General features: G+C 41.1%; 1 protein-coding gene across 7 annotated transcripts in view; it reads left to right on the top strand.

Annotated features, from left to right (window-relative positions):
• The window catches only part of grik4 (glutamate receptor, ionotropic, kainate 4), a 353167-nt gene extending 329073 nt beyond the window's left edge, over positions 1-24094 (top strand). For 5 of the 7 annotated variants that reach the window (XM_008425649.3, XM_008425647.3, XM_008425648.3 and 2 more), the window contains 7 exons: positions 6461-6570; positions 7484-7657; positions 10830-10995; positions 12568-12793; positions 15258-15386; positions 15468-15586; positions 16677-24094. In XM_008425649.3, coding sequence (XP_008423871.1) covers positions 6461-6570; positions 7484-7657; positions 10830-10995; positions 12568-12793; positions 15258-15386; positions 15468-15586; positions 16677-17066 — 1314 coding nt within the window. In that variant the 3' untranslated portion in view covers positions 17067-24094. Of the gene's footprint in view, positions 1-6460; positions 6571-7483; positions 7658-10829; positions 10996-12567; positions 12794-15257; positions 15387-15467; positions 15587-16540 lie in introns of all 7 variants that reach the window. The other 2 variants (XM_017308264.2, XM_017308265.2) reach the window with 2 other exon arrangements.
• Positions 24095-25079: the final 985 nt, after the last annotated feature.

Consider the following 25079-nt stretch of genomic DNA (forward strand, 5'->3'; position numbering starts at 1 on the left):
CCCCCATGGCCGTTTTGTCAGGCGTAGCATCTGACAGCATCTGCTCGGACACAATTAGCAATGTGCACATCATCAAAGAGCCCAGAGTGAAAGACACAAGGCAGGGAGGCTCGGGGAGGGATGGCAAGGAAGACAACATAAAAGGGAATGAGGAAAGAAACGGGAGGAAAGAGAGGCAGGAGCTGAGCAGAGAGAGGACAAAGAAATCAGAGCAGAGAGGCGAGCAGGTGAGTGTGAAGTAAAATGACAAAAGGAAGTTTCTTTCATTGAGTCAGTATTCAGGAGATGAACCCCTCTGTTGCCTCGGGGGGTGACGGTGTGGTATGAATACCAAGAGGCCGGATGACTTGGTGAAAACCTTGACTGGATAACCTCACCAGCATCTTCAGTCACCTTCCTGGCATGTAGGCGACTCCACCGGGGGGGAAAACGGAGAGGAGCAATCCGGGTGATGGGAAGGTGCGAGAGAACAAGGGCAGTAAAAGTTAAACGTCCAACTCGCTAATTTGTGTGCCAAGAGGAAAAACAAGAGTACGCTTACCGTTGAAGGGATGGGTTTTTGGCTTATTTGTTTTGATTTCCTCATGAAAGCAACTCGTAAAGGGTTTTGTTTTTCTTTCTGCATCTTTGCACACCCTTTGATTTGCCTCATATCCTCTTATCGTCTTAAGGGAGGGATGAACGCCCGTAAAATGATTCACTGCCTTAATAAAAATAGTTTATGCACGGCAGCAAATGTTTATGTGTAAGAAGACGGGGCAACGTATTGCTTTACTGAACCCTTATAAAATCACATTCGGTTCGTTCCGAGTCTGATTCACGCGCCGAAGCAGCTATTCCTGTCAATACCGCAGCCTTCTGCCTCTTTGGAGTGTTTATCTCCCCTTGAACCGTTCCTACCTCACGGCTTGCGGTTGCCGTGTTTTGCCCGTCAGCAGTCAACCACCTGCTGCCTCTGCGCAGGGGGAGCATAGGTGCTCGTCCGAGAGCGTACCGAAACTGCCGTGCCGAAGCTGACTGACAGCAAAGACAGCTGCTGACAAGATTTAAAAGATACGCGCACACACGTGCAAACGTGCTGACAGTCTGTTACACACGAACCTTACAAAATGAAGATATTATTCTCCCTCCATACATCTCTAAGAACAGAGTTTAAAGAGCAAAATCCCTGACCATCTGGAGGTGCCTTTGTTGCTTTAACCTCCTTCACCCTGTGAGATCTTGCTTTGGCACAGGTTGTACTTGTGAGACAAAAGGTAGACAACACAATTTTTCAGGCGGTGAAGTGCTGCTGAACTGGGCTGCTGAAATACATGAAGTTGTTGAAGCTCCACGTTGGATTGAAGCCGATTTAAGCAACCTGAAAAAAATCATTTCTGCGAGACTCTTACCATCTAACGACTGGAGGACAGTTTGGCAAAAATGCTATAGAATCTTTTTTACAGTAAAATAAAAAAAAATGTTTAAAGTGATTTTCAAATATTTGTACAACTTCAAAAGTTTCTTTCCCTCAATTATTCCCTCCCTAACTTTATCACATTATCACTAACGTTGCCAACCGTTGTTTGGATTGCAGTATTTGGTAGCAAATATATATATATATTCCAAGAATAATGAGTTAAGATATTCTGCCCGATACAAGTTGTGGTTGGCAAAAGGCAACTTTTACAGGCGTCTCAATCGAACTTAATGACGCCCAAAGGAGGTAATTGAGTCACTTGGTTTAGGTTTGTAGGAGCCTCTCTGCAACTAAAGGTTGCAGCAGTTCTCAGGAACTGGAGATGTTTCCTGTACCTCAGTTTTAAGTTTTATGCAGCTTCTTAAAATAAGAGCAACACAATAAGGGTCCTCTTTGGATCCACTTTAATATCTATCAATCAATCATGTTTATTTGTGTAGCACATTTCATCAGCAAGCCAGTTCAAAGTTCTTTACATCATAAAAGTACAAAAATAAAAAGTCATAACGTGCAGCGGCTCTGGAGAAAGATGGATGGTTTGTTTTGCAACAATATTTTATTTCAGTGTGAAATGAATAAAGTATTTCTGACTTTGATTTCACTCAAAATTGGAGTCTTAGATTAAATTTTATTGAGTTTTCACAAAATAACTTTAGATATGAACTGCTGCACATGCAGAGGGTTTAAAAGTGGAGCTGGAGCCGGTCGATTCTTCACTGCAAACATCAGAGTAAAAGACACATTAGCTGAATTTCAACCTCCAATTAACTCCACAAAATACCTCACTTTATATTAGACTCTGTTTTATTTTATGCTTCCATTTGTCTTTCCTACAACTTGAAAACCAGATATTCCTTAAAAATCTGCTGTTTGAGATTTCCTTTTGTTCCGAGTTCGTCCAAGTGCCTCTGATATTAATTGACGAATCTTCTGATGTTTTGCAGCTGAAATTGCAACCAAACAGATGAGATGTGTCTCTTTCTAAATTCCCGTCAGTCTCTCCAGCTCTCCTTCTTTTATCGATTTTAGTCTGAACTAAATTTGACCACTCTGCTTCAAAATGTCCTGCTGCCTTCTTGAGCCAATCACTATCCTCGTGCCTCTGCTGTTTGGTGCTGAGTGCAGAGTTATTTTAACAGAACTGGAGTGGAGAGAAAAAAAAAAGTCTTTGAAGAGCACAATTGAACCAAAACTATCAAAGCACAAAGTTTCTTTCTCCGTTCTCAGTTTACTTAAATGTTCGCAAAATGGGATATTTAAAGGAGAAAATGTCTCCTGAGGAAAAAACTCATGACATGCTTTTGAAAAGAGGAACATTTTATGCAGTTTCCACAGAGTGCTCATTAGTGCGTCTGCTTCTGCCTCACTTTGGACGATCCCATTCAGCCCTTGGAAAAACACAACTTTGCTTGAGTCCTAAAGCAAACATTTTAGCGCACAAAAATCGAGATTTCCTGAGCAGCACGCTCTCCAGCTGTTTTCCCTTTTGTCCGTGTAATCTCTGTCTCTTTCCCGCCTCTCCCCGCCTGTCCTCTCTCTCTCCGGCACCCTCTCTCTGCCATCTGTTAGCACGGGAGTCCCTCACCTCCTCGGCTCCGTTTTAGCGTAGTAACAGCACCTTGGTGGGAACTTAAGATACGGGCACGCAGGGGACAGCAGTTCACAAAGCGCCTCTTCAGCATGCACCAAACCGAACGAGCAAACAGGAAGACTCACGTCAGCACAACCCCTGGTGCCAGCTGAAGGCGACTTGGCAGCATTTCTCTCCTTGCAGCAGCACTCTTACCTTCAGGAAGGCCATCATGTGCTTCAGCCCTCTGCTCGTCTATTTCCAAACCACTATCATCATTATCGTCACAAGCAATTGCCCCTTGCAGATGGAACGCTGCGCATTGTGACTGGCACGCTGATTTGAATCTTGTTCAAAGTGTTAGTGAATCCCACTCTTTGCCCCCCGATTTCCGTAACCAGGCTCAAACACAAGTGATTACGGTCGCATTAATGAGTTTCTTCCGTCTCTGCTCGTGTCTTTTAGCATAACAAACGCCGGACGAAATAATTCCACTCCCCTCTTTGCCTCAGATTTGATTTTGAAGGGCCTCAGAAATCTATCAATATTTTGTTCCAGCTTGCGTGAGGTCTCCTAGGAACACTTAATTGACTATATTTCCATAAAAGTGATTTAGGCTTGTTCACGTGGGCTCCAGAGTGTTTCTGAAATGGAGGATAAGCAATTTCTACACAACGTGTTATGCCTTTGTCTTCTAATAGCGCTCAGGCAGTCAAGTTTCTCGATCACCTCCGCTCTCTGAGCGCCCTCCCTGCCCCGACAGCCACCTCCATTTCCCGGTCGTTAGCAGATGGTGGATTGTGCGGCTGTGTGTAAACGGGTAATGTTCTCTTAGTGAATCTGCAGGAGAGAAATACAGTGTGAGCGTTCACAAACTCGTATGAATATGCACGCGGACTCGTTCTGACGCCGGTTCATCTGTAATTGGTTACATTTAGAGGACAAAAGCTGCTGGCGATGGATAATGAAACATTAGAAATTAGCCCCTGGTTTCCCACTGGTCCGCTGGCTGCCGACCTTATTTTAGCTACTTTATATCCCGCTAACCAATCCAAACAGATATATAGCAGCCCTGTAGCTGCTTCGGCTCTGCTAGCCTTATTGCCCGAGTCAAAGCTATTAATCTTCTTCCCTTTTTTCCCCTCTGAGCGTGGCTGCTGTTCACCCCAGGCCTGCTGGAAGTCAAGTATAGGTCATGGAAATGAATTTATGTTTAATGCAGCCATAATGGTTCAGTTGATTATCTGAACCCTCTCCCTGTAATGCACGTTACCTTCTAGGAAGACCAAATGCTGCCTGTTCATTTAATCGTTCTGACCTCCACTTGGTTTTCATGGTTGGACCTTAAACTGTGTCATGCAGTTTCAATGGAAAACAAACTGCACCAAATGCATGAATTACAGACAACAACAGTTTGTTTCCTTTTGTTCAAGTAGTCAGTAATTAAGAAGAGGTAGGGAAAAAAATCAGATTTCATCATTTCTGATGAATATAGATTTGAAGAACACGGTATGTATTTGATTTCTATCAAGTCAATACCTGAGCCACATTTTGAGTGTCGGTGCTTAGTACTGAAAGTTTTGCTCATTTTTCTTTTCAGCGTCCCCCCAGCATGACGCCACCATCTCTCTGTCTTACAGTGCTCCTGCGCACGCCGTGTCTTGCTTGCCAAAAAATTTCATTTTTGTCTCTTCCACGCACTTGCACTGCCCTCTACATGACTTACTACAGTTTTTTGACACAGCTCCTCATGCCTTCCCCTCAGCAATGATTTTCCTCTTGCCTCTCTTCTGGTTTCAGAGCATGTTTATATGTTATAATCGCCTTTTTTCATACAGGTAAATCTCACTGAGACATGGTGTCTCATTTTCTGGAGTGATCTGTTTTAAATATACATATAAAACCTTAGTCATCCATGACTAATACTCATCCTGCTTACAAATTATCCTCACTGAGCTGTGGATCTGTGCAGCTCCTGCAGCTAGCCTGGGCCTCTCGGCTGCTTCTCTGAATAATGCGTGTTTGCAGTTGTGCCATAATCTTCCTGTTAACGAATGATGGACTGAACAATGTCCCACGAAATGTCCAAAAGTATTGTCTTATATCCTAACTTTGGTCTAAAGCAAACTGTCCCTGACCTGGTGTGTTTCCGTCCTTCATGAAGTAGCTCAGCTGATTTCACCTCATAAATATTTGAGGGCTTTATAGAGCAGCCGTATTCGGGCTCCGTTAACTAATTAAACAACTTTTGAGGGCTAGTTGGGTCCCCTGGATCTTACCTGAGGTTTTGCGAGACGAGGGAGCTGAATACAAATGGGAGCCACATTATGTCAGCTTTTTTATTGGTACATGTTGAAAATCGAGGCATTCCTCTTCCATTTGCTAATCCTCGACTGCTTTGTTTTGGTCTTTCACATTAAACTTTAATAAAATACATGGATGTCTGTGGCTCTAACATGAGGTGTACATATTTTCGCAAGGCAAAAGTGTTTTGTTTTAAAGCAGCAGATTCTGGGAAGCAAAGCCTCTTATCTCTGTTGTTGTATCACTTTACAGCTCTGTGCCACTCTGTTGACATTTCATGGGAGACTGAGTTTGTGCTTTCATACAGCATTGATCTGTTTACATGCAAATGAGATACACATAATTACAGTGCTATCTGCTTAGGACAGGAAGATCTGCGCTTATCGCATCGAAATCACTTTATTTAGGGTAGGAGTCACCTTTTTCTGCCTCCTCCAACGCAAAGCAGGGAGCAGCTAATGTTAGCTACGCAAACTAAACCGGCCTCAAGCGAGGGAGTCGGCGCTCTTCTGGTTGAACAGGAGAGACGCTTGAAAATGTCAATTAGTTCACGTTTTGCTCCGTCTGCACCTTTTTAGTATTTATACTCGTTTTGAACATTTCAACATTGTTTTTCATGTTGCTGTCACAAACTTCACTGTGCTGTTGGGATTTTATTTGATAACTCAAGAGAGAATAGTACAAGTTTCAAGTGTTATTACAATAACAATGAATTTAAGGGTTTTTTTTATTAACAGTCCTGTGAATTTATGTTCGTCCTTTTAAAATGGAGAATCACCTTTTGTTGCATTTACAGCTGCAAGTCTTTCACGGTGTGTCTCTGAACTTTCCACAGCTTTGTCAATTCTTCTTTGCAAAACAAGTTGAACTCAAACCAATTTACTGAAGGTCATGAGTCTGGCTAAAAGCTGGATTTTACATCTGGACATTGACTGGGCCATTCAGAGAGGTTTGTTGTTAAATCTGAGGAGTTGGGGTAATATTGCAATGCTCTGTAAGCACAAGATGGAATCCTACTTTATATTTAAATATTAAATGAAAGTTGTCTTTGGATTTGAGGAAGCTTCAAGTGTATTATTTATCATTCGTGTAATCAGTATCTTTTTTTTGTGCGTGTTGTGTTTCAGGGACGTCGGCCGGGCTACTTCTCCTTCCTGGATCCCTTCTCCCCTGGCGTCTGGCTCTTCATGCTTCTGGCCTATTTGGCCGTCAGCTGCGTCCTCTTTCTAGTGGCCAGGTAAGGGTAAGCTTGATCTTTACAGCGGAGAATGAGACAAAAGGATGGGAGGAGAACAAAGGGTTGACTACAGAGATTAAAAACAAAAAGAAGAAGAAGAGTAGTTGTTTGGGGGATACGCAGAACAGGAAACAGGTGTCTGTTCCCTCACTTTTAAGTTTTTGTGGTTGATCTGCAACACCACAGGGAAAGGAAACGCTCTGCTCTAAGCGGCGGGTCGTTAGAACCACACTGCCACCTGCTGGCCAGGGAGAGTACTGGTAGATCTGCTGCTGAAATGTTAGGATGTGATTAGATTGAACCTTATAAATGTCCTGGGAAATTGGTTTCCAGCAGCAGTAGCCAAACAGAAAGTTCACCAATAAATATAAAAAGAAGCGATCTAGTAACAAAAGAAGTGTAACTTATTTTTGAATAACAAGCTGCAGGATAAGTGTAAGTGATCCCAGATCAGCTGGCACATAAAACCTTTGGGAGCTCTCGGTTGATGATATGCAGCACGAATTATAAGATAACCTCAGAGGTCTTCCATATAGCTTCCTAATTTAGTTGTTTTGGAGACAAATCACACAGTAGTTTAAATTTGAGCAAGATATCTGCAAATAATCTAATCTCTCAGTGTTGCACACAACCGTTTTTTCCCATGTTGCTTTGTGTATTCAAAATTCCCAGCCGATTTCCCTGTGATTAAAGCGAGCTGCACTGGGGGGATTGAAAGGAAAGAAAGCTGTTTGTCTCTCTGGAGAGCCAAGGTGACTTTGTGCTCACTTCGTTGCTCCATTCTCTTTGCTCCTTGTCGTTTGCTTCTCTTTATGTCTCAAAATCTGTGCGGCTCTTGGGTTTATTCACTCTGATTCGTTCCTCCAGATTCTGAATGTTTATGTAACCTCCACCTTCTCCTGTTCCCCTGCAGACTGACGCCATATGAATGGTACAACCCCCACCCCTGCCTGAAGGGACGCTGCAACTTGTTGATCAACCAGTACTCACTCGGCAACAGCTTCTGGTTCCCTGTCGGCGGATTCATGCAGCAGGGCTCCACCATCGCTCCCAGAGCATTGTCAACACGTTGCGTCAGCGGAGTGTGGTTAGTACTGGCAATTTTTTCCAGCTTTCAAATCCACAAACGCAACGCGCGTTCAGCTCTGCTCTGACCTACTTTTGCTGCAACATGAATTGCATTTCATCTTTTGTTTGTCCTTGCAACCACTTCAAGAACACTGATTGTTGTAGTTCTACTTTTTTTTTTTTATGCACCCGTGTCTTCAAGAATGCTTTACCAGCACCTGATTATTATTTTTTTTAATGATGGCCATAATACTGAAACAGAACTTAAGACCTGAACTGAAGTGTTCAGAAAAAAAACCAGAGGATTAAATAAATGCCCCCTGTGTCTTATTCCATTAACGTGACCTTGTTTTACAGATGCACCATTACCAAAAACCTCTTGATTTTTGCGGGGATTTTTGTCGTAACAGAACACAAAATGCAAATTTGTGAAATGGCAGACAAAAATTTCACGTTTTTTTTGTAAATGTTTTGTAAATAAAACCTTAAAAGTGTGGCATGCATTTGTATTTAGCACACTGAAGTAAACCACCTGTGACTGCACAGGTGCACTTGCTTTACTTAACTTCTGGAAGAATGTGAGTTTTATTATCAACACCAAGTAGAATTAAAATAAAACTTATTGAACTTTGTAAAGTACCAAAACACAAAAAGTTGTTTGACGTTGGAATATTTTTGTGATGCACCACATAAAGTAGATGCATAAAACAATGACCTGGGAAAGCAGGTACAATAAATTTGCACAAACATATTACAGAAATGAACCAGGAAATCAGTCGGGAAGCAATAAAAGCTTCTCTTAGAAGTAAACTAATAGCGTTTTTATTTAAGAAAGGTGGGACATTATAGTAGAGCTGTTGCCTTGCAGCAAGAAGGTTCTGGGTTCGATTCCCGGCCTGGGGTCTTTCTGCATGGAGTTTGCATGTTCTCCCTGTGCATGCGTGGGTTTTCTCCGGGTACTCTGGTTTCCTCCCACAGTCCAAAAACATGACTGTCAGGTTAATTGGCCTCTCCAAATTGCCCCTAGGTGTGAGTGTGTGTGTGCATGGTTGTTTGTCCTGTGTGTCTCTGTGTTGCCCTGCGACAGACTGGCAACCTGTCCAGGGTGACCCCGCCCCTTGCCCGAAACGTTGGCTGGAGATGGGCACCAGCAACCCTCCCGACCCCACTGAGGGACAAGGGTGAAAGAAAATGGATGGATGGATGGATGGATGGATGGATGGATGGATGGATGGATGGATGGATGGATGGATGGATGGATGGATGGATGGATGGATGGATGGATGGATGGATGGATGGATGGATGGATGGATGGATGGATGGATGGATGGATGGATGGATGGATGGATGGATGGATGGATGGATGGATGGGTGGGACATTATAGTGTTAAAAGTGGTTAAAAGTTAAAAGCGAAACATGAAGAATAATATAAAGGGTGTGGTAGAGGCATTAAAGCTTTAACACTACTAAAATGCAAATGAATTTATTCACTATAGAATACTGCACATACATGAAAATATAAATAAATACAATTACACGTGAATACACTTCAAGTAAATGAATGAAAATAAATGAAAGAATGAAATAATTTTTCTTTTTCTGATCAACCAACCAGGAAAAGAAGAATATTAGATATAAAAAGGCCATTCATCCCTGTTGAAATCCCAGGTTTCTATAATGTTCAAAAATGAGACAAATAATTTCAGACATTTTATCATTTATAACACGATCTACAACTTGCACGTCTTAAGAGGATGAAAAGCTGCAGTACATTTGGAGAGGAAACTTGGAAAATATGCTGCAATAATGTGGTTGCATATACAGTCTTATTTGTTGAAGCACATTTTGATTTTATCCTGAGCCTTCAGCCTTGTTGGGTAGGACTCTATCTGCATGCCACATCTTGACTCGGCAACCTTTTCTGATCTTCCTCTGTCAGATCTCCTGTGCGCCGCCCTCTCTGATCACACCACAGCTTTTCAATCAGATTCAGGTCTGGAGTCTCGCTGAGGGATTCAGAAACATTATTCTGCTTTTGACGAAGCCATCCTTCTGGTGGACTGGATGCTTCATTTTGGTTGTGCTGTGAACTGAATTTCATTTTCAGCTTCCTTCAGAAGCATTACAGTTTTCTACATACATGAACTATTTGGAACTGCTTATAATAGCCCCTCTGCGCCCCCCACTGTGTCCTAAAATCCAGCTGAAGAGGCCAAACTTGCCCAACGCATGATACCTCTACCACTATGCTTCATCATGGATGTGGTGGTAATATTACTGTATTGTTTTTGCACATACTTTTTGGGCAAAATGTGCAACACATCAGAACAGAACATAGTTTTGTTTAAAACTGTAGCTGGGGTCCATTTTTTTCTTTGTTTAAAAAAAAAAGTTTTGGGGTGATAAAAATGTAGGACATTGTTATCACGTGTTACACAGTGAGCATTTGCAAACAGTTTCTGCAGCTGCATTGATGCGGAATGACTGAGTAACATCCTGTTCTTGGTAAAGTGGTGACGTTTCACACTGACTGTATTTGAAAACCTCTAAAAAATTGGACTGATCATCACTGAATCTTAATTTGTCTGTATGAGCATGTTGTGTTGGTGTGAACTACTTTATTAGATCATATATTTCTGTGTCTGTCTTTTAAACTGGCTGTTGACATGAGGGTAACTGAACTGCACTGAACAGTTAAACTTCATCTACAATAAACTTCTCTCCATTTGCAATGACGGTTAAACAATCCAGTTTGTTCAATTTGTGTCCCAGATAACAAAAACTTTAATTCTTTAGTCTCCTAACCAAGTGAAATAACTTGTGTTGTTTCCTGTTTTCATTTCTGTTTGTTTCAAACATTTTCTCTCTGATTCGGGGCGGCTCTGGTGTCGTTACTCCAGAGTTTCAGGACGTCAGTTTTCAAAAATCTTTTATACATTTGAGACTCCGTCTTTCTTTTCATGTCTGCTTTTGCATCCTAACCAACCGTTGCCCCATTTCTCCGTCCATTTCCACCGACCCCCTCCATCCGTCCAGCTGAAACCTCCTGCCGTGTTTTCTCCTCTCAGGTGTGGAGTTGTTTTAATCTTCCCATGCTTTCGCCACGATAATTCGTCTTCATACAGCAGTCTGCTTTTGCATAAATTCATAGATGGATACATATGTTCTTTATCTCTGCCCTCCTCCACAGGTGGGCCTTCACATTAATCATCATCTCCTCGTACACCGCCAACTTGGCCGCCTTCCTGACTGTTCAGAGGATGGAGGTGCCAATAGAGTCGGTGGACGACCTGGCGGATCAGACAGCGATAGAGTACGGCACCATGCATGGAGGATCCACTATGACTTTCTTTATGGTGGGAGCTCATATTCCAGTAGCTTTTCTTTTTAACTCATAGTTTCCAGTCGAAACTATGTGCATCAGTCTCATTCTAACGTGGTTGCTTTTAATTTTAAGTGGTTCCTTTCTTGTTGTGGATATCTTACACACCTTACAATTTAAAAGATTTCTTAAAGGTAATAAATAATTAGACGCACAAGTTCCCGTGTGAATTACTGGTGGATTTTCTGTCGTCCATCAAATTGACGGATTTCACAAACGTATCTTTAAGCAAGTTCAGATACTTTCCGCACAGTTGAATTCAGTGACTTCAGAAGGCCGTGCCAAATTTTATCGTTAATTTATTGATCTATTTTGTATCATTGTCATGTTGGAACATTAACTTGCACAGAAGTTTCAGCCATATCCAAATCATATTGCACAAATTGGAGGAAAATAGACGGGAAATTAAGGACATCCCAGGAATCACTAAGGATCGACTGGAAGCTGATGGAAAACCAGTGAATCTGTCCACAGCAAATTAGTTTTGCATTTCCACTGGCGAAGAAAAAAAACCCTGCACCAAATCTTACGTCTTCAAGCTCAATTTAAATCTAACTACTACTCTTAAAAATAGTATTTTTGCCAGAACCAATCAAATTGAACAAACCAGTAGTGAAACATTTAGTTCATATCGATTGACAGCTGCAAAAACAATGTTGCTGCGGAGCACTCAGTTTCATCTAAATACATTGCGGGTGTGAATGTGTGTATTTGTTTCTTCTACATGCGTATTTTCACCTGGTGTCCGTTGAGAAAATCCACAATAAGTTCAAAGTTGAATTCTTGTTTTATTTGTTCTTTGCTTTCTTATCTACATGTCCAATAAACAATGAATAACCAACATTAACTGTAAGATCTGAAACATGAAAACTAGATGTGAACTTGTCATCTTAACTTTGCGCTTACTCTGACTTCCAAAACTCTTGTGATCGATAAGTCAGACAGTAAGTGTTGGGATCCTCCTTATCGCCTGCTTGTCTCTCTCCCTTCACCGTAAGTTTTATTTCTGTCCTGCCTGCCCACTCTGCCATCCAATATCCTCCTCCTCAAGGAGTCAGTCAGCTGTCCAAATCCCATTCCAGCCTCTTTCATCTGCTGCATATTTGACCTCAGAGAGAGACAGAAAAAGACAGTGACAGTGAAGGACGGTGTTACAGAGGAGAAAAGAGACATCAGTCCGACTCTCCTTGATGCTGTTACACTTACTGGACCCTGAATAACTCAGGGAAAACTGGCTAAGAGCACATGTAAGAAAGGCAGCAATATCATTTGAAGTCTTTGGTCTAAAATCTGTAGATACTCAAACTGAAACTCGTATGCGGCCGAAGAGGGGGCTGGGGGAGTGGGGTGCGGAAAAGCAGACAAAGCAGAATCACTGAATCGGAGTTGAAATAAATCCATCAGTCAAGAAAATGAAAAGGGGAAAACAAATAAAAACTCATCTCCACATCAGCAAAGGCAGAAAATGTTTATCTGCAGCTAATAAACCTCTGCCGCCTGACTTCTTGCAGCCGACTGTTTGTTCTGATCCAATCTCGCCCTGCAGAACTCCCGCTACCAGACATACCAACGCATGTGGAACTTCATGAACTCCAAGCAGCCCAGCGTGTTCGTGAAGAGCACCGAGGAGGGCATCGCCCGGGTCCTGAACTCCAACTACGCCTACTTGCTGGAGAGCACCATGAACGAGTACTACCGCCAGAGGAACTGCAACCTGACTCAAATCGGAGGACTGCTCGACACCAAGGGCTACGGCATCGGCATGCCACTGGGTGAGCGGGGAACGGTGGGAGGGGGAGGAATTACGGATGAGAGCGAGCCGACATTTATTGGTGGAGCAAAAGGAGAAAAGAGGCCTGGCGTAAAAGTGACAACTTCAGAGGCCGGGGCTGATGGTTTCACCTAAATGTGCTGTATAATTCACTGTGAAGCCTAGAAAAGGAAGAAGAAGAATAGGAGCATTAGTTGAAGAATGGACCATAAGCATTGCATTGGAGGGTTAAATTGAAAAGTAAAGCCCCTGCATAGCCAAACAATCGGCTCCTATTATTTGGACAAAGTGATGCAAAAAGTGAGAAACTAGCGAGACTTTCAGCCGGGCTTTTACAGAACCATTTCTTTGCTAAGAGGAGACAGAGAGGGAGTTTAAAGTATCTTGAGAAATGTTCCTGAGAATTTAGATACGATACTTTGATCTCCTGCGGCATGAGGAAGAATACGTCTTCAGTAAATAAGATTTGAAATCCTTTGATGTTTACAAGATAAAAATTCAATTTCTCTGTGCATTATGTTTTACGCCTGATACTGGACATGTCCTGTGAAATCAATTTGAGGTCTGAAATCTGAGCCGTTCCTTCTGAATTCAACATTCATGTTTCACACCGAACTCTGAAGACGAGACGCTCTTTAGATCAGACTCTGATCCGAGTCTGATTTCCATCATTAGCCCTCGGGCAGGTGCTATTAAAATACAATATACAAATTAGAACCATTAAGCAGGAATGCAAATAGTGCAAGTTAAGGAGGGAAACACTAATGAAGATAAATGAAAGGTGCCAATTTTCAAAAAGAACAGCACAAACATCCCATCATATGCAAAACGTTTGAAAAACCAAATCCTAGTATCAGTACCAGTAACTCTGCAGAAGATATAAAAGTAGAAATACTTAAAAAGAGTTCATTTATAAAAGGTATTGCAAGTGTTTTAATCTGCACCCTTTTTGTGAAGTTCGATGCACACATAATAAGTAAGTATTCTCATTAGTAATGTCCTACTCAAGATTTTTTTTAACAAGATACTAGTTAAAGTTTTTAGGACCAAGAATTTGGTGATATTTAATCCCATTCCTGTTAAAACTAGTAAAATATCAAGCATAGGCCTAAACTCAAAGTCCAGTAGAGTAATGTGATTTTACACAACTCTGTCTTTTCTGTTTTTCTTGATGTCAGATATTCTTGTTCCAACAAGAAGAGCTTCTTCACATCTGCTTCACCGTGCTGCATTTTTAACAAGTTGAAGGTTCTACAGGAGAGTAAAAAAATCAACAACTCGTGCTGACAGTGCAGCCCCACGGCTCCTCCTGAGACGGATGATGATGTTTCCTCAGTCAGTCTGCGTAACATAATCAGGCGTCTCTTGGTGCTGGTGTCCAGCCTACTGGAGTTTGTAGAATGCCAATCTGTTTACACATTTATGTAATTTCTTTACATTTAAATACATAAACAAGACTTTATGCATCCATCATGACCAATTTGGACGTGGACAAATTGAGTCAGAGCAGCATGGAAGCATTCGCAGATGAAGGTTTGACCACATTTAGGACTGAGAGTCTTTAGTCAACTCATGCCTTCCTCCTGCTCACAAAGTTTTCATGCAACTCAGTTTGCCAAATTGTTAGGCTAACAACACTTTTCTCTCCTTGTAGCATATTTCAGTGCCATTCCAGTTAGCTGTGTGAGGATAAGCTTAGCATTTTGTTTAAAACATTTAAAACTTTACATTTGATAATAAAAGTTTTAGTTTTGCTCTGCACGGCAAATGGACAGCTGTCTGAGAACAACACAAAGAGCAGCCGATGTAACAAAGACGGACGGGAATGTTAGCGGAGCGCCTTCGACCGCAAACATAAGTGTAAAGGGTGAAGATTATAGATTTTACAGAACAAAGTAGCGATTACAGTTTTACAACTCTGATTTAATTTCAGACGGCAATTAAAATATCTGTCTATTAAAAGGTATGTAAATATCTAGTTTGCATCAGCAGAAAAATGAATGGGATAACGAAACCGCATAGTTAAAAGGGAAAAGAAAATATATGCATATCAGTTAAGTTTGTCAGGGTTTTCTGACGTACAAACTACGAGTGGAAGATGCGTTGAGTTCTCCTCTTTGCAATCTGCTATACTGCTGCTCCAGAAAGGACCTTCTCCCTTTCAGCTGAAGGAGTAGGAGAGGCATAATCAGCTGATTGCAATCTGAAATTTATGCCACTAGGTGTGAGTGCCGTCGCTACAATGAGCCTTTAGAAAAAGAAAAAAGAAAAGGGAAAAAAAAAACGGCAGCTGACGCAGGATTGTTCAGTGAACAGCCTCTGATTTTATCTTCAAATTAACTGCCAAACCAGCTTCAACCACACAGATATTGTGTGAAAATATGATTATGTTCTGTATCGTAAAGTTCTGCAGGTTTCGGAAACTTTTAAGCATCCGGTGTAAGAAACTTTCCTCCTTCCGTCAGGGTCGGTGTACCGCGACGAGTTTGACCTCGCCATCCTCAAACTTCAGGAGGACAATCGTTTGGAGATTCTCAAGAGGTTTTGGTGGGAGGGCGGCAAGTGTCCAAAGGAGGAGGACCACCGGGCCAAAGGTTTGAGGGCAACCCTCGGCGTAATCAATCGCCGTTTGCTTCTTCGTTCCCTCATTTCCTTGACCTTTGCCCTTTCCTCAGGTCTGGGTATGGAGAACATCGGCGGGATCTTCGTGGTGCTCGTGTGCGGCCTGCTGGTGGCGATCTTCATGGCCGTGCTGGAGTTTGTTTGGATGTTAAAACAGGCCCCAGGAAATGAGGTTGGAAAAGCATATTTGACCTTGACATACTTTGCTTCCTTCCCCTGAGAAGGGCCGTGAGGTTTTGCATTAGCGCGTAGCATCTATTCTTCCCCTCTGAGCTCCCGGTTCATTGCATTAATAATCGGCTGTCAGCACAGGTATCTGGCTTTTTTTAAGGAATATTTTTAAAGTGTACAGTGATGAAGCATTTCCTCATGTTTGGGAGGATAAATCCAAATTATACTTCTGACCTTAGAAGCTTAATCTGGAAAGAGGCTTGGAAAACATTCATTTCCAAATGTGAATCGTTTTGTGCCTTGAAGTGTTAATGGACTCAAACCTGCAAGCAGTTCTACATCTGTTCCTTTGCCCGGAGTCCTTTGCATTCGCTCTGTACAACTTTATAAAACTCTTTGCACTTCTTAGATTTTTCTCAAGTATCAACCATAAACTTTACTGTATTTTGTTGGGATTTAAGGAGAGAGGACAACAGAAACCAGCATTTAGTAGTAAAGTGGATTTAAAACTGAAGTAAAGAGGAATAACAGTTTTTACAAATTGCAATATATTAAAAAAAATGTTTGATTTGTTTATATTTAGTCCTCAGTGCTTCTGATGCAACAACAACTGCGAGTCCTTTGGGATTTTTCTCAGATTTTCGTATCACAACGCTAAATAAAATTGCCATTTGATATTTGCAAAATGTGCATCCTGTCTACCGCATGAAATTCTCATAAAATATTTAGAAGTTTTAGTTTAATGCTAAATGTTAAAAAAAAAAAAAAAAAGTCCAATGCCCCAAACTGGTGGAGAGCTATCACTGACGTGGCTTCATGTGCGCATGTCAGAAGTAATACTAACATTAAATTGTGGTATAAACGTGTTGTGATTCTTTGTATTTGTTGCTGCTAACCGGTCATAAAGATAACCATGAAACCTGTGTGTGTTCTGTGTGTCCGTGACGTCCGTCAGTCTGTCCTTACCGAGTCAGTCAGTCAGTGACTTGTCTGGCCTCTCTCCATTTCTCTTCTTCTCTCTTATCCCCCCGTCACCCCTCTCTATCCTCTTCTCTTTTTTTCCTCCCTCCCCTCCTCATGTGCGCACGCAGCAGTCAGTGTGTGAGGAGATGCTGCGGGAGCTGCACGGGATCGTGTTGTGTCGGGACAGCCTGCAGGTGAGGCGCCGGCGGGCGGCGTCTCTGATGCGGCCGCGACCTCTGCCCCTGGAGGAACGTCGAGCGCGAGCCGCCGCCGTCAGCCTCAGCAACGGCAAACTGTGCGCGGGCACCGGCCTACCCGAGCCGCTCTCCCACAGACTGGCACAGGAGGCCGCCCTGGTGGCGAGGGGCTGCAGCCACATCCGAATCTGCCCCGAGTGCAGACGCTTCCAGGGACTCCGGATGCGACCCGCCGGGGCCGGCGAGGCCCTTCCCTCTCCCACGCACAGCGAGGAGAGCATAGAGTGGGACAAAACCACAAATAGCAGCGAACCTGAATAACACTAGGAAAATCCAGCAAGACTGACTTTTCCGACAGACACCTCTCTCTCTTTTTTCCAGGGATCAAAGACCGCGTGGTATTTTTATCCAGCCATTCTGAGCTTGTTCTTGAAAAGCAGGACGGCGCTGCAGACTTTGTTTTGCCCTTAAAGCAACAGCCTAAAGTCAGATTTTGAAATGTTTTTGGATGATTTCTGTTTTCCTTGGTCAGAGGAAAGAGAACTGATGAGCGTGTCTCATTGCGGTCTGTCCCTGGAGGCCCTTTGTACCCTGTGAAGCAGGACAGACAAAAACAGCTACGGGGCATTTGTACTATGCAGTATTTCCAGTCATTTATCATTGTGCGGTTCATTTTTTTTTTTTTTATATACATTTCTGTCCTCTGTTTGATTATTATAACTAAATATTGTTATTCTATTCTTAAAAAAAAAATAAACCACTTGTTTTTTTTGTCTGACAGTTACCTGTGCGAAGATGTACTGCATCCAATGTGCTGCGAAGGAGTAAGGAGGTTAAAGCAAAGTCATCCTTTAAACCTTTTTATTTTAAAAGTGCCAAAAACCATGAGTGTTTCCTTGTGGCTTAATGAAGCACCACAGCCTTCAGAAAGCAAACAAATTCAGCTCTACCAAGAAAATAAACATGCAGACGCACATCAGCTTGTTTTGTAGTGACACTGTCCTATAAAACAGAATAAAATAACCGTTGGTATTGCGATGCGCGTCGTTGGTGGACGGTCAAATCAATCACATTCACATCCTGATCAAAATATAAGGTGGTGACTGAGTTTCAGCATTTTCTAGAAAGATGTCTGTTTATTTCCATCTTCCTTAAGCTGCTAACACACTCTTTCTTTCTTGTCTCGCCACATAGTGGTGTCTTTACAAGTGCTATTTTTGCAGAGCTACAAACATGAAGAAAGATTTTGCTTATGCATTGGGTTGGAGGGTGTTTTTCTATACTGTGCAGTAAAAAGGAATCTGCATTTTGTTTCGGCTTACGTGGTTCAGATCAATTAAAAAATTTAATATCAGACAAAGGTAAGCTGAGGAAATACAGAGTGTAGTTTTCAAGTAATGATTTAATTTATTCTACCGAAACCAACGTTGTCTTATTTGAAGCTGTCACTGTGTTAAATCATGAAATAAGTTTAATTTAATTGGTAGCCTGATTACTGCTTGTCCTGTGCAATAAGAGTAATGTAACTAGCACGTGTCTGACAACATGAAGTAGTCCAAAGGACCTCAAAAAAACCAACACACCATCTTATGATCTGAAGAAATTCAAGAGCAAAAGAAAAGAATACACATCAGTGTCAAAAATACAAAAAAAAAAATCACATTAAGGATTTTGGAACCACAATCAGTGCAATTTTCCTCTACTGCAGAAAACCTGGAACAACAGTGACATCTTCTGAAGAAGTCCAGACCTCAGTTGCTCCAGTTCAGGTCATTGTTCATGACTCAATAGAGAGAGAGAGGCGGGATAAGAACAGCATCCCAGGGAGAGTACCAAGGGGAAAACAGCAGCAGGCAGAAAGGAACACAAAGATCCGTCTCACATTTGCAAAAAAATAAATAAAAAATCATCGTCATGATCCCAGAAACATTTTGGAAAATGTTCCGTGGATTTATGAGGCAAAAGTAGTTTCTTAAAAGGTGTGTGTCGTTAAAACTAACAGTCTTTCAGAAAAGAACATCATGCACATGATATTTAAATACGGTTGCCTTGTTTTGCAGCTGGTTTGCTGCTTCAGGACTTGGGACGACTTGCTGTCATTGATGGAACCATGAATTCTGCTGTCAAACAGGCCTGAGAGAAAGTATCTGGTTGTGAGTTTGTGACAGTGAGCTCAAGGACTTGGGTTCTGCAGCATGACCAGCATAATTTTCTTAACATTTTATTTATAAAGTTTTGTCTTGGAGTAGTCTAATTAAAACTGAGCTTAAATCTGATTGAGATGCAGATTTATTAGGTCCTTACGGAAAACCGAGAGCTGTGGAGATACCAGCGGCTTATAGCCCGGTGCTGCTTATATATGTACGTTTCCAGTTTTTTTCAGAAACTTTGTAGGTGCGCTCTATAGTCCGGTAAATACGGTAATCAGTTACATCTGGTTGTTCCTACCAAGGGTGATGGCAAAACTAGATATTAGGGTCATTGGCCACAAAGAATCATTTATAAACAACGCTGTAACATGGGATTGAGTGATATTATTGTATCAATGCTATGACATTTTTGCAGCATTTTCATTCATTTTGTAGCAGTAGCACCTATTTAAAATTGATTTAGGTTTCTCTGAGTTAAATTATAAAAGAGGCAACTTGACTTAGATGTAGATCAAATTACATAGAACAGTAGGTAATTCCTTAAAGATGAATAATCTTTGTACATTCTGGAAATGCAATGCACATATGTGATGGAGGCATAAGGCATTTTTCTAGTGCTACTTTTCTGCAGATGTTCTTTTCCGCAGCATCTATTGAATAAAAACGATTTGTTTGTAATTTTATCCCAGAAAATGGCTCTGCTAGGGAGGTCACTGGACGTTCTTTTTGGATCATCCTGAATCAACCCACAACAGCATTTTGGATTCAGACCATTCGGTATTTTGGACTGAAACAATATTCTCAGAATTTTTTTTTTTATTATTATTTATTTTTTATTTTTTGCATTCATCCCAGTTCAAACTTTTTCAGGGGACTGAAGACGTGAGAAAGTCGAACAGCATTGATTCGCAGAGTTGCTAAGAAACCTCCACAACAATTGTGGAGCAATTTTGAAACAATTTTGGTTCATGTTGGTTGAATTTCATACAACATCTGTTAATGGCGCAAATTAATTTCATTTTAGTTTGAAAACATTTTTAAGTTTTATTCCATTGCGAGAAGGTTGGAGTGATTTTGCCAAAGTTATAGAAACAAGACATGAACGAATTGGTCATCTTGCTCACAATAAATCCCAAGTTTTTTTTTACACAAGTCCATGCAGGAAACTTTTTTTAGTCCTTAGTCTACCCAAGGATCAAATGAGACAACTTTTAGGGTTCACAATCCCTGGGAGATTTAAGATTGAGGGTAATTTAGTTCTGGAGAAAAAAACTTTCAGGTCAGCATCATGTTAATATCCCTTTAGTGCCACAACATTTTTGATCCATTCCTCATTTTATTAGATTTCCACAACAGTTGTTATAAATACCTGCCGGTGATGAACACAGTTTTTGTTCTGTACGTGCTGAATGAATTATGGCCCCTTTTTCTGCTGTTAAAACCGAAATTCTTTTACTTTTGCCTTCATGTGAAACTGGTGACCAACCAAAAAGCTCTTGGTAAAGAAGATTTTACTGCAGCAGTTTACCTCCGTTCTTTTAAGTGTTTAAACGTTGGCGCTTTTGTTGAATGTGCAGTTTTACAAGCCCCTCAGAGAAGTATTTTGCTTCTGACGTGTTTTGACAGTTTTCATACTTTATTGAAGCTATAGAAGCAGAAAAAAGTCATTTGTTCTTTGGAATGAGTGACTTGGGGAAACATAAACAATGATTCAGTCACTTTTCTTTCCCTTTCCAAAGAGCTTGATGGCAGGAGAAAAAAAAAATCGAATTAATCACACAAACAGTGTGTTAATCCCTACATCTCAATTTGAAAATTATTTATAAATGTCTGTTGGAGTAACATTTGCCCTTTTGCATTTTTCTACAAATGAATCCAGCAGGACTCTTAGTTACTTATGAGAGTTTAGGCTGAGTCACTGTTTTGACGGCTTTATGATAACCTCACTGAATCAGAGGGCAGACGGCTGCCGGTGCAGACCTGTCCTTAACGCCCATCACTTTAAATCTGCACATCACAATCTGTCAATCACCCTCATGTGGACGTACGTCGTTCTGAGACGTTTTACAGGTTTTTTCCCCCCCCTGTTTTTGCTTATCTCAAATAATTCAGATCCTCAAACACATTTTACCACCAGACAAAGATAACCCGACTAAATGCAAAAAGATGTTTTCAAAGTACACTTTTGTACGAAAGAAAGAAAACTTTATCCGCACCAAGCTAAAAGGTGAGCCACTTTGGTTGAATCGTACTTAAATTGTTGCTAACTTTTGGAAAGCTGAGTTCATTTAAACCAGTCCAAACCTGCCGGACCTGCAGAACCAAGAAATGTCTTAAATAGAACCTGTCTGACAACGTGATACAGGCAATCAGACAAACAGTCTGGATAGATCCAATGAACCACAAAAATGTTTTTATTATTATTATTTTTTTTTTTTACAAATTAAGAAACATGGCACAGTGGTGAACTTCCAAGAAGTGGCTGACCTCCCAAAATTTCTCAAAGATGGACTTAAAAACTCATCCAGGAGGTCAGAAAAGATCCCTGACCTACTTTGATTGAATTGATCTGATATGGCCTTAAACAGACAGTTTATGCTTGAAGTGACCCCTCAATGTTTCCTGAATTCAACCAATTTAAAGAGTAGACAGCTATTAGGCTTAGGGCAAAGTGCTTGGATCACTTTTTTTTTAGTTCATAGTTCATCATTGCTTGAAAACAGTTTGTATTTATTCAGGTTTATCTTCAAAATTACCTTTATAATCTGAAATATTTCAGCCCATAAGGGTTCAAATCTTTTTCTTACAGCACTGCAGGATGCCATTTCATGACGGCTTTAAATGAAGGTGCAGCATTCACCTTTCTGTCACTTCAAGCCTCCATCTTGTCAGTTTCTTCTCCTCCTTTAGAGCAAGAAAAGTCAAGAGAAAACATGTTTCATTTCACAAAATATCTGTCAGGTTTAAATGTCTGTGTTTTTTAATGCACATTATCTGTCCATGATCTGCTCCAATGTTTTTTTTTTTCATTCAAAACAAGCTGGCTCACAAAAGTTATGTAAATACAGTGTAATCAGTGCAGTTCCTGGTAAACGTCTGTTGTGGATTTTTTTTTTCTAAGAGTAATTATTGTTTGACGTTTATTGTGTTAATGGAGCAGCATTGTACACTCTTGTGTTTTGTTTGTTTGTTGTTGTTTTTTTTAATTACAGGAATCCTTCTCATGGACAGCTACGTTAATTAGTTTAATGAAGGAAAAAAAAAAAAATCTTAAGTCTCCAGAGACATTCACTGTAAAATCTGTACATTTCTTTAAACGTTTAGTCAAATTAATGAGTCAGTACGAGAGACGAGACGACCCAAATTTTATAAAGGTCTATAAAAGCCCGTTTTCATCCATTTGCTGAATGTTACTAAGAAGCAGATGAGAGTGGGAAGGCTCTTTCTGCTCTCAATGCAAACTTCTTAAATGCTGAAAACATTTACAGAGGTGCTAAATCAAGCGTAGTGGGAATGAGATTGCCAATTACCTTGAAGGCACGGAGAGCAGTGGAGTACGAATTAAAACAAATCCCACCGAGACTCTGGGCGACCTTCTCCGGGAGAGAGCTGGCACTGTTTGTGCTTCTATATTTTATATGCTTTATTTTTTTATGTTGACATTTTATTTCATTATAAATACATTTCTGGAAACAACGTCCATTCTCTGGGCCTCTGGTTTGTCTCGTTTGTGCTCTGATGGATTTGACCTTAGCAGCTGTTTAGATCTGTCACACTGACAGCCTCCTGAGTGCACTGTTTTGTTTTTTTTGTTTTTTTCTTTTATACAGTGCCTTTTTAAAACTATGCAATCAGGAAACGCACTGAACGTTTTCACATTTTGCCACGTTACAACCACAAGCTTTAATGTATTTTCTGAATGTTTTTCTGTGATACCTCAATGCAAGGATCTCTTCATTACAACGAGGAGGAGCAATTATTCAAGTTTTTTTATTATTATTATTTACAAATAAAAACCACACAGCATAGCTTCCGTATGTGTTCCTAAATAGCATCCAGTGCAACCAGCTGCTTTCAGAAAGTAGAAATGAACTGTAATTGTTAAACAACTTGAGCTCAGTCAGATTACACAAATTGTTTTAACTGTACTTTGAGCTAAACCTTTCATCTGTAGCTCTAGGTTTAGGGTTGTCTCCAGCATTGCCTTTATTTAGCACCATCAATCCTTATAACAGTTCTGATCTGCTTAATTTGCAAACTAAATATTTGGCTTGCTAATTATACTTTTAGTTCTAAACTGAAACATTTAGAAAGGAATAAAAAAAATGGTGAAAACATTTGAAAAATGAACCCCATTTTTCTTCTTACACAAGAGGCTAAATAACTAAATATTTAGACGTGTCAGAGTAAAAGGGGTAGACCACGGAGGCACAGCACACATTTCAGGTTTTTGTTGGGCACAAAACAAATTTAGAAACCGGGCATCACGGGCGCTGTGGTGGCGCAGGGGCAAAGCACGACCCACGTATTCAGGCTTTAGTCCTCGTGGCAGTGGTCGCAGGTTCGATTCCCGACCTGGCGACATTCCCCGCATGTCTTCCTCCTCCTCTCTCTCATTACCCTGTTTCCTGTTGAACTACTTTCAAATAAAGACCAAAGCTTTGTAGTCGTAAGGTGACAAAATGTGAACCAGCTCAGGGAGTGTGAATACTTCAGCAGGACACTGTGAAGACGAGCAGGTGGGCCGTGTTGGCTAACAGAACCAGAAGCATCTTCCTCTCGCCTCTCTCCCAGAGCCCGGTTAGCAGCTGAGAGTTTGTGTGGGCAGAGAGTCTTAACGCAGGCTAATGAGTTTAACAACTCATCTGCGATATAAGCATCCACTGGCTTGTAGTTCATCCATCACCGTGATGATTTTCAGTGGATATTATAGTCTCCTCTGGATGACGGGATGAACAGCCCGCATCAGATTTACAGTTTAATTCATGCTGCTCCTTTTGTCTCCCGGTGCCTCTCTGTTCCAGCGTTACAGATGAAAAGTTGTGTCCAGTTCATCATCAGCCTGTCGCATTGCTTATCTACAGCATTCACACGGCAGCACGAGCCTTTAAGCTCCGACACACACAAATACGCGCCTCTTCCTGTATGTCACCGTCGTGTCAGGTTTATATCGCTGTGCTTCTTCTGCCTCCCGGTGATTTAGCTCCATAAATAAAATGCATCTATTTGCTCGCTGCTTCCTGCCGCCTGCTGCTGCTGCTGGATTTATGGAGGCTGTGATGAGCACTGAGAGCCTGAAGAGATGTGTGTGAAAAGGTACTTCTCTCCTCAAGCCTGCAGCTTGTTGCATATCTACACTGGTTACCCCATATCTAATGGTTATTATGCGAGGACTTAAGAGACACCGCGCTCTGACTTTAATGTATTTTATCGTGCTCGAAGCACCCTGAACAAGTATTGGCATCCCGAGGGGAACTGATTTGCAGGGTGCAACTTGCCACAGTTCCAGTTGTTTCAAACTTGACTGTAGAGATGAGCAACTTTAGGTGAGTAGTCAGTTGAGATATTTATTGTTGACAAAGTCAGCTGTTGGACGACAGTTTGAGCCGCTGCTGTTAATAATTGTTTTTGATGTTTGAAGAGTTCATGATGCCATATGTGCTGTGTCAAAGTTCCCTTAACATTTCTGAAGAGAAACAAATATATTGTAGATCCTGATATTCAACAGAGGGTTTGAGACATTTTACCTCAAATTAATGTTATTTGAAACGAGACCCACCTTAAAGCTTTATGAAGAATATGTATATTTTTTTTACATATTTGGTAAAACTGTCACTATGTCATGACACAGGTGAGACTGATAATATGTGGGGCAAAAAAACAAAAACAAGCTCCTTCTCCCAGTGCAAATTTCAGAAACGTGCAGCTCGGTCAGAAACTACCAATCAGATGAGGGACTTGGTGCTGACAATCAAGCTCATGTACACACTTAGCATGGCTACCGACAATGGCGGATAAACAGTTGTCCTGTAATGGTAAGTTGTTTGTCATTGAGGAGCTCGTATATGAACACTTTATATACTTTTGCATAGTGCAGCCTTAGGTGTTTATTGCAGGATCTTTATTTCAGTCAAGTTACTATTATCACTAGAACTATTGTATGTTTGTAGCAACAGAAAAATAC

This window comes from Poecilia reticulata, chromosome 13 (genome assembly GCF_904066995.2).
Source record: "Poecilia reticulata chromosome 13, P_reticulata-male-v2, whole genome shotgun sequence".
Lineage (NCBI taxonomy): Eukaryota > Metazoa > Chordata > Actinopteri > Cyprinodontiformes > Poeciliidae > Poecilia > Poecilia reticulata.